We start from the raw sequence: 13396 nt of genomic DNA on the forward strand, positions 1-13396 counted from the left end.
CATTTACATGAGACTTCTTGTTTGAGCATTTCTTTTCTTGTGATTACAATAGGTTTGAGTTCTATAATGAAACTGTAAGCCTCTGAAGGAAAACAACATCTGTACTGAGATTTTTAGTTCGTTGAGGGTAGAAAGCTTGTATCACAGTCATTCATTCATATATATATTTACTGGGTGCTCCTTATTGTGAGGCAGCAAAGTGCAATAGAATAAGCATGAGTTTTGGAATAAGACTTGGGTTAGAATCCAACTCTGTCACTTACTGTATAATTGTGAACAAGGTCAATAACCTCTCTTAGTTTCCACTTAGATATCTGTAAGTATGACAATACTTAGCTAGAAGGGGTATACAGACCTCTATTGACAAAATCTTACTGTACCGTAATTATGCTGTAAGGCTCTGTCTCACTTGAGATCAGCATTTCTCAAAAGATGAGGGTAGGGTGGATGGCACTGACCAACAGGGGGGTGGTTCTGTGATGTAAGGGGAAGGGCTGGATGTCAGTGACTAAAGGATGCTATTGGCATTCAGAACCCAGAGGCCAGGAATGCTAAATGTCCTGCAATGCAATGGACGATCATACAAGTTGTTCTACTCAAAATGCCAATAAGAAATATGCCATTGGGAAATACTACTTTATTTTATTTCTATTTATTTATTATTATTTTTTTGAGACAGAGTCTCTCTCTGTCACCTAGACAGGTTGCAACGCAGTGGTGCAATCTCAGCTGACTTGCAACTTCCACCTCCCAGGTTTAACTCAAACTCCTGCTCAGCCTCCCAAGTAGCTGGAATTACAGGCACACGCCACCACACCCAGCCTTATTTTTATATTTAAAGACAGTCTTGCTCTGTTGCCTGGGCTGGAGTGCTGTGATATGTTCATAGCCCACTGCAGCCTTGAATTCCTGGGCTTAAGCGATCCTCCCACCTCATGATCCCAAACGGCTGGAACTACAGGTGCACACTACCACACTGGCTAATTTTTTTTTTTTTTGGTAGAGATGGGGTCAAGAGGAGGACCTCATGTGATCCTCCTGCCTTGATCTACCAAAGTGCTAGGACTACAGGCTTGAGTCACAGTGCTGGGCCTAAGAAACACTACTTTATATTCAGTAATATTATTGTTCATCTTTATATTCTCAGAGTTTAGCACAGCCCTAATGTAGAAAGAAAACAAATGTATGTCAATGAAATGAAAAAACAAATTGTAATGACATCATTTGATTATGTGCCATAGAACAAACTGGATTACAGCCAAGTATGTCAAAGGTACAGCCCTGGTCATGTCAGCCACTATTGTTATATTTTTCATGCTCAAGGTCCATTATGTGCTTAAAGATATATTTGAGTCAGGCCAGGCACAGTGGCTCATGCCTGTAATCTCAGCACTTTGGGAGGCCGAGGTGGGTGGATCACGAGGTCAGGAGTTTGAGACCAGCCTGGCCAACATGGTAAAACCCCGTCTTTACTAAAAATACAAAAATTAGCCAGGTGTAGTGGCGGGCGCCTGTAATCCCTGAGCAGTAAGAGCAAGATTCCGTCTCAAAAAAAAAGAAAAAAAAAAGAGACATATTTGAGTTGACCAAATGGTATAAGAATTCCTGATGGGAAAATACTGACTACTTCTGCTAAGCAATTGTATGGCCATTTCCATCTGAGTGCAGTCTGGCTAGAATAAGAAATGGAGCCATGTGGCCTGCATGAGAAATATTTGTTCAGTAGTCACTCTTAGGCAGAAATATCTGAAAGAACTAGTTTTTATGAATCTTAGAAATCCAGGTCTTCTCCTCATACTCTACTTACCTTTTGCAAATCAATGGAAAGCTGCTGAATGAGTGCTTGGAGCTCTTGTTCCTTTTGTTCCAGGGCTGTGATCTTACTTTCTGCACCTGTTTTTGAAGCTATCACATGATCTCTTCATCAAAAGAAAGCAGACAATGAACAAATTTGGATATCTCATCTAATATACAGTCTTCTGTAGGAAAAATACAAATGGTTCTTTCTATGTCAGGGCTACAAGCATCATTAGCCACATGCAGTTTTCAATGGGAAAAGCCTCAGCTCTCTCTGAAGCAGGAGCCCAAGGAGAAAAAGTCCATCCTAGTTTAAGAAAGAAATCCTGACCTGCCTCTCCTTAGTCTATAATACCTTACAAACTAAAACCACATTGAATTGCTCAGCAGGGCTGGAACTGTCCTGAGTTTCAGCAGCTGAAGGGGAAAGTGGGTTGGAGGTAGGGTGGGGCCTAAGTCCTAGGCAGGTAAGTGTGTGTCCAGAAGCCTTTGCCAGCACTGGAATCAGAAAATGGTGTAATGAACAATGGGGAAAGGTGAGCAGGCTATAGCCAGAACTACACTAACACCTCTTCCCAAGGGCCCCACAGACCAAGCAAGAACCTCTGCTCTTCCAGCGTTGAGTAGTGTCTCTGCAATTCTTCTAGCTTCTGGCTTAAGTCTGATGACATCTGGTTGGAGTTCATCAACTCCTCCTGGGTACGACTAAGTTCTCTGGTTCGTGCCTCCAATTCTTGCTCCATTTTCCCTAGACTTTCTTCTTTTTTTAAAAGCTGACACAAAAATACAAAGTTTCATTGGGCTATGCTAAGAAAAATACATTTAAGACCGGGCAGGTGGCTCACGCCTGTAATCCCAACACTCTGGGAGGCCGAGGCGGGTGGATCACTTGAGGTCAGGAGTTTGAGACCAGCTAACTGTTTGCCATGGCTAACATGGCAAAACCCTGTCTCTACTAAAAACACAAAAATTAGCTGGGCATGGTGGCGGGTGCCTGTAATCCCAGCTACTTGGGAGGCTGAGGCGGGAGAATCACTTGAACCTCAGAGGTGGAGGTTGCAATTAGCCAAGATCATGCCACTGCACTCCAGCCTGGGTGACAGAGCCAGGCTCTGTCTCAAAAACAAAAAAAAATTAAAAAAGAAAAATACACTTAAAAACAAATCTGGGCTGGGTACAGTGGCTCATGCCTGTAATCCCACCATATTGGGATGCTGAGGCATGCATATCGTTTGAGCCCAGGAGTTTGAGACCAGCCTGGGTAACATGGTGAAACATCATCTCTACAAAAAATACAAAAATTAGCCGGGAATGGTAGTGTGCCTGTAGTTCCAGCTACTCGGGAGGCTTAGGTGGAAGAATCCCTTGAGCCCTGGAGGTCAAGGCTGCAGTGAGCCACCATCATGCCACTGCACTCCAGCCTAGGTGACACACACACACACACACACACACACACAAGAAAAAAGAAAAAGAAATCTAAACTTGTCAGGCGTGGTGGCACACACCTATAGTAAATGCTTACAGTCCCAGTTATTTGGGAGGCTAAAGTGGGAGGAGAGCTTGAGCCCACAAGTTTAAGGCTGCAGTGTGCTATGATCACACCTGTGAGTAGCTATTATACTCCAGCCTGGGCAACACCATGAGACTCCATCTATTAAAAAAAAAAAAAAGTGGACCAATAACCAAACTTTTATAACATTTTTGTGGGCTTATAAGAGGATTTATATACCTAGTAGGTAAAAAAAAAAAAAAAAAAAAAAAAAAAAAAAACCACAAAAACAACAACAGAAAAAGAGAACATTTCAAACAGAAGTTTTCTATTTTAATAAATTTTAAAACATACAAATATGATTAACATCAAATATGATTAGTATCAAATATTAGTGGTGTTATGTTTATCAGCAATTAGAGAGTGATGACTAGTAAAATCTGAGTGAATAATCATCTATTCAGTATTTAGCTACTAAAACAAAAATGCATACCATGTGCTTTATTTTACTTAGTTCCTGCTGCTGGAACCCCTCTAATTCATCCATTTCATCTCTCCTTTGGAAAAGATTCATACTCTGGTTCTTCATTTCCTGTAACTGGGCTGTCAGAATAATTTTCTCCTATTTGAAAGAAAGACATCAACTCAGGCAACTAAATCATTAGAAATCTGTATTACGAAAGTGAAAATCTTTTCTTTTTTAAAATCATTTTTATCTTTAGAGACAGAGTCTCACTAGTTGCCCAGGCTGGCCTTGAACTCCTGGGCTCAAGCAATCCTCCCGCCTTGGCCTCCGAAAGTGCTAAGATTACAGACATGAGCTACCACACCCGGCCTGAAAGTGGAACTCTTTTTTTTTTTTTTTTTTTTTTTGAGACAGAGTCTCGCTCTGTTGCCCAGGCTGGAGTGCAGTGGCCAGATCTCAGCTCACTGCAAGCTCCGCCTCCCGGGTTCACGCCATTCTCCTGCCTCAGCCTCCCAAGTAGCTGGGACTACAGGCGCTCGCCACCTCGCCCGGCTAGTTTTTTGTATTTTTAGTAGAGACGGGGTTTCACCGTGTTAGCCAGGATGGTGTCGATCTCCTGACCTCGTGATCCGCCCGTCTCGGCCTCCCAAAGTGCTGGGATTACAGGCTTGAGCCACCGCGCCCGGCCTGGAACTCTTAATAAAGGAAAATCTTCAGGAAATCTCATGCCAGTGGATAATAATGCAATGATAATGGGAAGCATTACAGAAATATGGCATTATTTACAAATTCTTTAATTAAATAAATCCTTTAGAGAATTTAATTATTTATTTAAAAATAAATGTGTTTTAAATAATTGTGAAAAAGGGGAATAAGAGCAACAATTATGTAGAACTTTTTTTTTTTTTTTTTTTGGTAGAGACAGGATCTTGCTCTATTATCCAGGCTGATCTTGAACTCCTGGCCTCAAGACATTCTCCTGCCTCAGCCTCTCAAAGTGCTGATAGATATGAGCCATTGTGCATGGCCTACGTAGAACTTTAAAGTTCTTACATCTACTTAGCAAGTCCAGATATATATTTTATGTGTCTATTCTTTTGTTGTTGTTGTTTGTTTTTTGACACAGAGTCTCACTCTGTTGCCCAGGTTGGTTTGCAGTGGTGTGATCTCGGCTCACTGCAGCCTCCACCTCCCAGGTTGAAGTGATTCTCATGCCTCAGCTTCCCGAGTAGCTGAGACTACAGGCGTGCAATACCATGCCTGGCTAATTTTTCTACTTAGAGATGAGGTTTTGCCATGTTTGCCAGGCTGGTCTCGAACTCCTGACCTCAGGTGATTCACCCACCTCCACCTCCCATAGTGCTGGGATTACAGTTGTGAGCCACTATGTCCAAGCTTATTTTACCTGTCTATTCTTGTTTTGTTTTGTTTTGTTTTGTTTTTGAGATGGAGTCTTGCTCTGTCGCCCAGGCTGGAGTGCAGTGGCACAATCTTGGCTCACTGCAAGCTCCGCCTCGCAGGTTCACACCATTCTCCTGCCTCAGCCTCTCGAGTAGCTGGGACTACAGGCGCCCACCACCACGCCTGGCTAATTTTTTTTTTTTTTGTATTTTTACTAGAGATGGGGTTTCACTGTGTTAGCCAGGATGGTCTTGATCTCCTGACCTCATGATCCGTCCGCCTCGGCCTCCCAAAGTGCTGGGATTACAGGCGTGAGCCACCGTGCCCAGCCTACATGTCTATTCTTAGTGACACACTGAACTGGCTGAAAAACGCGAGTAACAAGTAAGATTGAATGCCTGAAAAAAATTAAATGCACGTAGATTAAATGTAGAACTGATTTCAGTTAACAAGTTAAAAAAAAAAAATTAGACATGACTGGTGTCAGCGGGTTACAATTTATTAAATGATCATTTCTAGCAGTGGACTCTTGCCTCTAATCCCCGCACTTTGGGAGGCCAAGGTGGGCCTATTGGTTGAGTGCAGGAGTTGGAGACCAGCCTGGGCAACATGGTGAAACTCTATCTCTATAAAAAATACAAAAAAATTAGCCAGGCATGGTGGCATGTGCTTGTAATTCCAGCTACTCAGGAGGCTGAGGTAAGAGAATCACCTGAGCCCAAGAAGTCGAGGCTGCAGTGAGCTTTGACTGTGCCACTGCACTGCACTCCAGCCTGGGCATCATGGTGAGACCACGTTTCAAAAAAAAAAAAAAAAAAGAAAAAAAAAGAAAAAAGGACTCTTTTAAGGATTAACCCTGCTGTTACAGTTTCTAATTCTTGACTGAAAAAACAAACAAAAAAAACCAAAAAACCCAAACATCTTTAACAATGAAAGTGGCTTCAAAGACCTATATAGGTGTCTCATTACTACTTCCTACTCTAGAAAATTTCCCCAACCTCTTATACCTGTGATCCCAGCACTTTGGGAGGCCGAGGCAGGTAGATCACAAGGTCAGGAGATCGAGATCATCCTGGCTAACACAGTGAAACTCTGTCTCTACTAAAAATACAGAAAAATTAGCCAGGTGTGGTGGCGGGCACCTATAGTCCCAGTTACTTGGGAGGCTGAGGCAGGAGAATGGAGTAAACCCAGGAGGCGGAGCTTGCAGTGAACCAAGATCGCACTACTGCACTCCAGCCTAGGTGACAAAGTAAGACTCCATCACAAAAAAAAAAAAAAAAAGAAAAATTTCCCCCAACCTCTCCTTCAAAAGAACAAAACAAAACAAAGAGAAAATTCCCTTTGTGAACCTTATGAACCTAAGTAGGTTTTTTAGCTGGTTCAGCCCTATATGGATACCCTTTACCAAAATTTTAAAAGATAAAAAAACAGTTCAATGAGAATTTCAATTGCCATAATTTTAAGAGTTTCTTTTATGACAAGAAAACCTTAATCCAACCCATACCTCCATATTTAAGAAGACTGTCATTAATAGCATATGTTTGAGGATTTTTTTTTTTTTTCAAGCACAGGTTTCCTTGGGACTTGACTTTTCTATAATTCTTTCCTTATATAAAAATGTTGCCAGGCACAGTGGCTCATGTCTGTAATCCTAGCACTTTGGGAGGCCAGGCAGGAGGATCACTTTGGTCTATGAGCTCAAGACCAGCCTGGGCAACACCGTGAGACCTCATCTCTATTAAAATTTTTTTAAAAATTAGCTGGGCATTGTGGCTCATGCCTGCAGTCCCAGCTGCTCAGGAAGCCTAGGGGGGAAAATCATTTGAGCCCAGGAGGTTGAGGCTGCACTGAGCTGTGATTGTGCCACTTCCAGTCTGGGCAACAGAACAACCCCTTGTCTCAAAAAAAGTTAATGTATTCTCTCAGCTTGATAATCGGATTTCTATAGAACAGAAAGTAAATAGTTAACTTGGTGTTTTATGGCAAAAAAATAGTTGATCTAATGATTATTTTAAAACTAAAATGTTTTTCCAATTGTAGACTTGAAATTTCATCTTGTTCATATGTGGGAGCCAGGAATATATTACTTAAGGTACCTGCATGGTGTTATGCAAGCAACGGTATAAGAATAATCAGTTTTCCTCATCTACATCTAGCAAAGAGGTTCTCATATATGTTCAATGCTCAGCCTTGAGAAATGCCTTCCTTCCCCACTGCTTCATCTTTAAGTGTTCCTAATATTACCACAGTGTCAATCAGAACCACAGCAGGAAAGAGATGGCCAACTCAAATCAGGCATTTTGAGGATGGTTTAATAAAAGGGCTTATCAAAGCTGTGGGATGGGTAATATAGCCCAAAAGATAATGTGCTGGTAACAGTTGGGCATAAAGGGGCAAAAAGATGAAGAGGTTATAGGAAACCCAGAGAGAGAAAAACTATGTCAAGAAGGCAAACCAAAGGTCCCACTGAAACTGTGACTTTTGGCCATGGGATGCAACTAAGCTGAAGAGACCCCACATGGGGAAAGGTGGGGGAAGAAACTTCCTGACCACATCTTCTTTCACACATGGTTCTTTCAGGGTTCCCCACTGGCTGAACCCAACCGGATGCCAGAGGGCATTTTAAGCCCTGCTGATACAGTCTCTATCAGCGTTCAGGTACGCAGAGAAAGGGAAGAGAGGAGGAGTGCAGAGTATATCAGGAGGGGCAAACAAAAGACATCCTGCACATTCACCAAAAAAGGGGAGGATCTGAGCTTTTCGAGTCAGTATCTAATCATAAACTGTCCTGCTTCCAAGAGGTGGTATAGCAATCAGTATGTTGGTTACTGGATAAAACGTTTTCCAAACCCTAGAGATGAGACCAACAAAAATGAGACAAAAATAAAGATGAACTAACCTTTTCAAGCTGATCCATCTTTTCTGACCATTCCTAAAACAAAACAATACAAAAGTATGGTTTCCAGTGAAAAGCATCTGTAATACCAAGATTTCCAGAAAACAGAACAACCCAACTCTTCCCAGAAAGCAAGTAACCAAACAAAACAAAAAAGCCAATTAAAAAAAAATCCATAAACTTGGTTTAAGAAAGGCAAGAGTCACAGCAGTAGAAGAAAATGCACTTTATCTAAGATTCTAGAACAGAATGAATTCATGAATATAAGCCTGCAGATTTTTACTAAGCAGGACACCCAAGAAAAGCCATATCTGCTGTTCTGATGCAGCTTCTCAGCTTGTTCCTGGGAGTTTTGCCATGAGTACTGTTGTTTCTTGGGAGTGGGTAGCTGGGACTAGCTGAGTTGAGTAATTCTGCAAATGATGTTTAGAAATCAATTCCTGAAACTGGGGGAGTAGGGGGGATCTTTTGCAGTCCCTGATCATTATTTTCCTTTTCATTTTGATTTTACTAACATGCTTTATGCCATCTGTGTAAATTAAAAGAAAAAGAATCATGCCCCTTATTCACAAACCATAAAATAGTGAGGAGAAAAAAATCCCATTCGCACAAAAGGCAATATACGGATTGCCTATAATCAGAATCCATGAATTTTAGATTATTTCTTCATTTATATACATTCATACCATAGTTATCCCCTAAGTATTGGTAAATGGTACTTTTTCTGACTAGTAAATGTCCTAGATGATGAACAGACACTTTAAAACCAATCAACCAACCCACCTCCTCCAGATGAAATAAATTACACAATTTCTTAAGTGAAACATAACAAGCTGTCTTAATAAATCAAAATTATCATTACAATACATTGATGCTTATCTTAAATTTAAAATGTCATCTATTATTTTGAACAAAATATACTTCATAATTACTGTAATAGCCAGTAACAGAATTATTTTCCTTCTTTGTGGTTATTCATTCAGCATCTTCCAGTGGTTGGTTCTGTTGAGATTATAGGAGTTCCCCTCTGTCCAGCTGGTTGGGATTGAAGAAACGTGGGAACAGAGGTTGGAAGAACTCTGTATACTATGGATTATGACTAGGTTAATAATATCTTCTCCAGGATAAAAGGAAAATGTCTGGGGCTTAGACTTTCAGAGAGGTTTTTAGAGGGCAGAGACCTTTTCTCTTATTTTGGGGCCTGCCATCAGATTACAGATACACTATTTCTCTTCTCAATTTTATGAAACTATACAGATGCAAGGAATGATACTCTCACATTCTGGACACATTTCATGATTAGAACTGTAAAGTTTCTTCACTTTACAAGAAAAGGCCAAAGAAAACCTTAAAGAACTTACAACATTCCTTTTCTCCTAGGCTATAAATATTTTCTGTAGGTTATGTCATGATTTTTGAAGTCATGTCACTAAGTGAAATCTTTCCACTAGTTTTGGGCAGTGCCACATATAAAATACCTGGTCCTTTCTGGCTAATGCCAAAGCCAGTCCTTCTGCCATTTTGGCTCTGTTGGCTTGGAATGTCTCATTCTGCTCTTGAAATTTCCGCATGGAAGCTGTTAACAAAGAGGCTCTATTTGAGATATGAAAATACTTCAGAAACAGCATGACAAATAGCCCATGTGATTATTTTAAAACTGTCACCTAATGAAAAAGGCCAAAGTCACATAAGTGGATTATGGTACTAGGAAAAGCTTGATCCACCTCAACTTTCCAGAAGAATATTTTGGCCTTGGTAACAGACCACAGTGTTTGCTTGTTTGTTTCCTCATTGTTTTTGTTTCTTGTAATAGACAAGTATATATATTTAGAAAGATGCCAAAGGTAACTTCTTAAATGGTACAATGATAGAACACTGAGTTAGGTAGGTTGCCAGAAAACATCAAAGCTGATGCTAAGTGATGGCTACTACCACTTTATCAGAATTAAAAACAAAAACAAAAATCAAAACAAACAAACAAAAAGCCTTGCTTTTACTTTATTTTCCTTAAAAGTTTTTTTAGTACATATCAGCAAAAAAATAACTTTCTACTTCTACTAACATCTTTCTTGGATGGTACCCAAAGAACATATGATTTAGGGCAGACTACATAAAATGTATGCTTTATTGCTGAGGGAGTGATGACAGGGATTTCTCCCAGTTACTCAACACAGCAGTAATGAAGCTGTGGTGAGAAACCATTTCCTAATCCAGACCTAAGGGATAGGTACTAGATTTTATTAAAACCTGAGGGTAGCCTAAATAAAGGGGTCAACTGGATAGAGACAAGCTGATACACCTAATGACCTACTCCTAAGAATCATGCCTTTATAAAGCAACATAAATAAAACTTGTATACTTATAACTTTTATATCAGCCAAATGTTTTATCAACTTGATTAAGAAGTATACTACTTATAAAATAAAGATTCATGCTTTCAAGAAGGACAAGCTTAACCATATGCTATTGTTTCATTTCAAAAAACTAAAGCTTGAAGAGATTGAAAAAGCAGGAAAAAAATACGTACAATCCTGGTGTTTTTCTAATGCAATTTCAAGCTTCTCTTTTATCTTCTGCAAGTTTCGGACCTGTTCAGCATAGTCTTGGGTGAGGAGGGTGACGCACATACCAGAAATGGACAAACATCAGGAAAGGAAGTTAATTAAACAAAAAAATGAGTGGAAATGATGATGATCTTCTTAACCTGAAAACCACTCCTGTTAAGGAAAGCTAGGCAGACAGCCTCCCATTAACAATGAACAACACAGGAAAACAAGTATAGTACAAATTATCCATGGTGTATAAATGGTGAGTACAAAAAGGCAGGTTTGTTTAGCCTTGATGGAAAACAAGAATTAGGCTTAGCCTAGTGATCAGAAATGTCCTGCTAGGAAAAACACAGATTTATCTCATGACTTAATTTCAAATCTCAGTTTCCACCTCCTCTTCCAGCCTTAGCAGTAGGACAGATCAAAGCGAACTCACTAAACAGCTCACTTACAGTCCACACAACTCAGGAACAGTAGTTAGGGCGATAACAAACACCTTAGGTGCAGCATTGTCTTTATAGTGATAGCACTTAATTCTCTAAAAAAGTGAGCTCCCTTTCTACACAGGAACTTGGTTACCTATGCTATATTAAAAATGTGAATGTCAGAATTAATTATCTAGGTGGCCAAAGAAGATAATTATGGTTTAGTGAAAACATAGACAGTAGCTCAAATCCCAACTCTGTCAGTCCTTAGCTGCGGACCTTAAGCAAATTATTGATCCTGTAGTATTAGTTTCTTCATATATTAAATGATATTAATTGTACCTACCACAAACGATGCATTAGATAATAAAACATTTTACATGCCTTAAGTGCTTTGCACACAGTGCTCAATAAAATGCAGCTGTTATTGTTGTCACTGTGACAATTATTATTACTCATACTAATACTGTAGGACAATACTCAGGACATAGTGGGCCCAATAAATGGCAGCTCTCTTCCCTGTCCCTTCTCTAATGTAAGTCAAGCCCAACTATTCTTCCTACCATATGGGGAAGGTACATATATTATTTTATAACTCTCTCTTCAACATTAAACAAGTGTAAAATTACTTTACCTCTGTTACTGATACTATGTATGGGTAGGAGTAACAGGATAGCAACAATTAAGTTTAAAGCAGATGGAATTAAGACTCTAGCATCAAATAAATCTGGGTTTGGATCCCAGCTCTACCATTTACTACTTGTAAGGCCTTAACCTTGCTAAGCCTAATAAGGCTCTAGTGAGGACAAAATAATTAGTAGTTGTGAATTATGCTATGAACCTTTGATAGCTACACAAATACAAATACTTCACATACAATGTGGTGAATCCGGGTCTGATAGCTACACAAATATAAATATTTCACATACCACTTGGTGAATTTGGGTCTGCTGTTTTACTCCAATAAAATGGGAATTAAAAGGCCAAGGGACGGCCGCGCATGGTGGCTCACGCCTGTAATCCCAGCACTTCGGGAGGCCTAGACAGGTAGATCTTGAGGTCAAGAGATCGAGACCATCTTGGCTAACACAGTGAAACCCCGTCTCTGCTAAAAATACAAAAAAAATTAGCTGGGCATGGTGGCAGGTGCCTGTAGTCCCAGCTACTAGGGAGGCTGAGGCAGGAGAACGGCATGAACCCGGGAGGCAGAGCTTGCAGTGAGCCAAGATTGCGCCACTGCACTCCAGCCTGGGCAACAGAGCGAGACTCCATCTCAAAAAAAAAAAAAAAAAAAAAAAAGCCAAGGGACAAAAAGACACACAGAAGCCATGAACCACTTTATAGGATGAAGTTTTCCAAACGTATCCACTGGCAGAAACCAAAATAATAACTCACAATTCTATCATGACCATGCCTTCCTCAGGCAAAGGATATAATGGGAGCTATGTAAACTGCACACAAAAGACATAATGAGAGTTACACCTTCTATGCAGGTGCTGAAGTCAGAAATACCATTGAAACGTGGCCCAAAGACCTACAACGACACTTACACAGGTGGTATGAGCTGCAGGAAGTGGCAACATAGAACCAATCTCTCTCTGGTGCTGATGAATCCAATATCTGTTGGCCATTCCCTTTAAAAACTAACCCTATCCCTTTCCACCTGAAAGCAGGCTATGCTAATGGTGGAAGATGGTCAAATCTATTGTACATACACTATTACCATCTTTTATTTCCATGGCTAGAAACCTCAGGAGCAGAAAAATTTTTTTAATAAACTTTCAAATTCAGTTTTGAATTTACACTATTTAGTACACTAAAAAAAGAAGAGGGTATACTTGCTCCTATCTAAAAAGATCAAAATGATATGTGAAAACAACTATAAAGTCATCCTATATGGCTATTTTATAGGAGAGTCAAGCAAGGCAAGTTTCTCGTGTTTGTTTTTTACAAGTTCTTAGACATACCAGAAAGTCTGGCCTCTAACTTTCGCATCTGTTCATTCCTTCTCAAAAGCTGGGATGAAAGATCTTCTCTGGAGCTGCTTCCATCGGAAGCCTGTTGAGGTAGACACAAGGAAGGTTGAATTCATATATGTGTGAGACCACAGTACTGAGCCAGAAAGTGACAGGTCTACTTTAGGTTTGGTTACACTTCAATTAATTGTAGTCACTGAAAAGCTTCTTAACGTAACTGGGCCTAGTTTCTCTACCTGGAAAGTGGAAGCAATGCTTTCTGCCTCTTAAAGTGAAGGAGAGAGGAGATGCTAAACAGATATATCGTATGTGTACACATGTTATTGAAATAAGTAATAGTAAATAGATCCATTATTATAGCAAGTATGTAGTACAAAAACTATATTTGCCACGA

The 13396-nt window shown here is 40.0% G+C and overlaps 1 protein-coding gene across 8 annotated transcripts in view; it reads right to left on the minus strand.

Annotated features, from left to right (window-relative positions):
• GOLGA1 (golgin A1) overlaps positions 1-13396 on the minus strand; it is a 65633-nt gene that overhangs the window by 42235 nt on the left and 10002 nt on the right. For 6 of the 8 annotated variants that reach the window (XM_009199062.3, XM_003918813.4, XM_009199059.4 and 3 more), the window contains 7 exons: positions 12994-13084; positions 10580-10654; positions 9531-9628; positions 8056-8088; positions 3780-3908; positions 2401-2570; positions 1808-1919 (listed from right to left, as the gene is read on the minus strand). In XM_009199062.3, the coding sequence (XP_009197326.1) occupies positions 1808-1919; positions 2401-2570; positions 3780-3908; positions 8056-8088; positions 9531-9628; positions 10580-10654; positions 12994-13084 (708 nt within the window). Of the gene's footprint in view, positions 1-1807; positions 1920-2400; positions 2571-3779; positions 3909-8055; positions 8089-9530; positions 9629-10579; positions 10655-12993; positions 13085-13396 lie in introns of those variants that run through there. The other 2 variants (XM_009199063.3, XM_031654506.1) reach the window with 2 other exon arrangements.

Source organism: Papio anubis, chromosome 13, assembly GCF_008728515.1.
Source record: "Papio anubis isolate 15944 chromosome 13, Panubis1.0, whole genome shotgun sequence".
In the NCBI taxonomy this organism is placed as follows: Eukaryota; Metazoa; Chordata; class Mammalia; order Primates; family Cercopithecidae; genus Papio; species Papio anubis.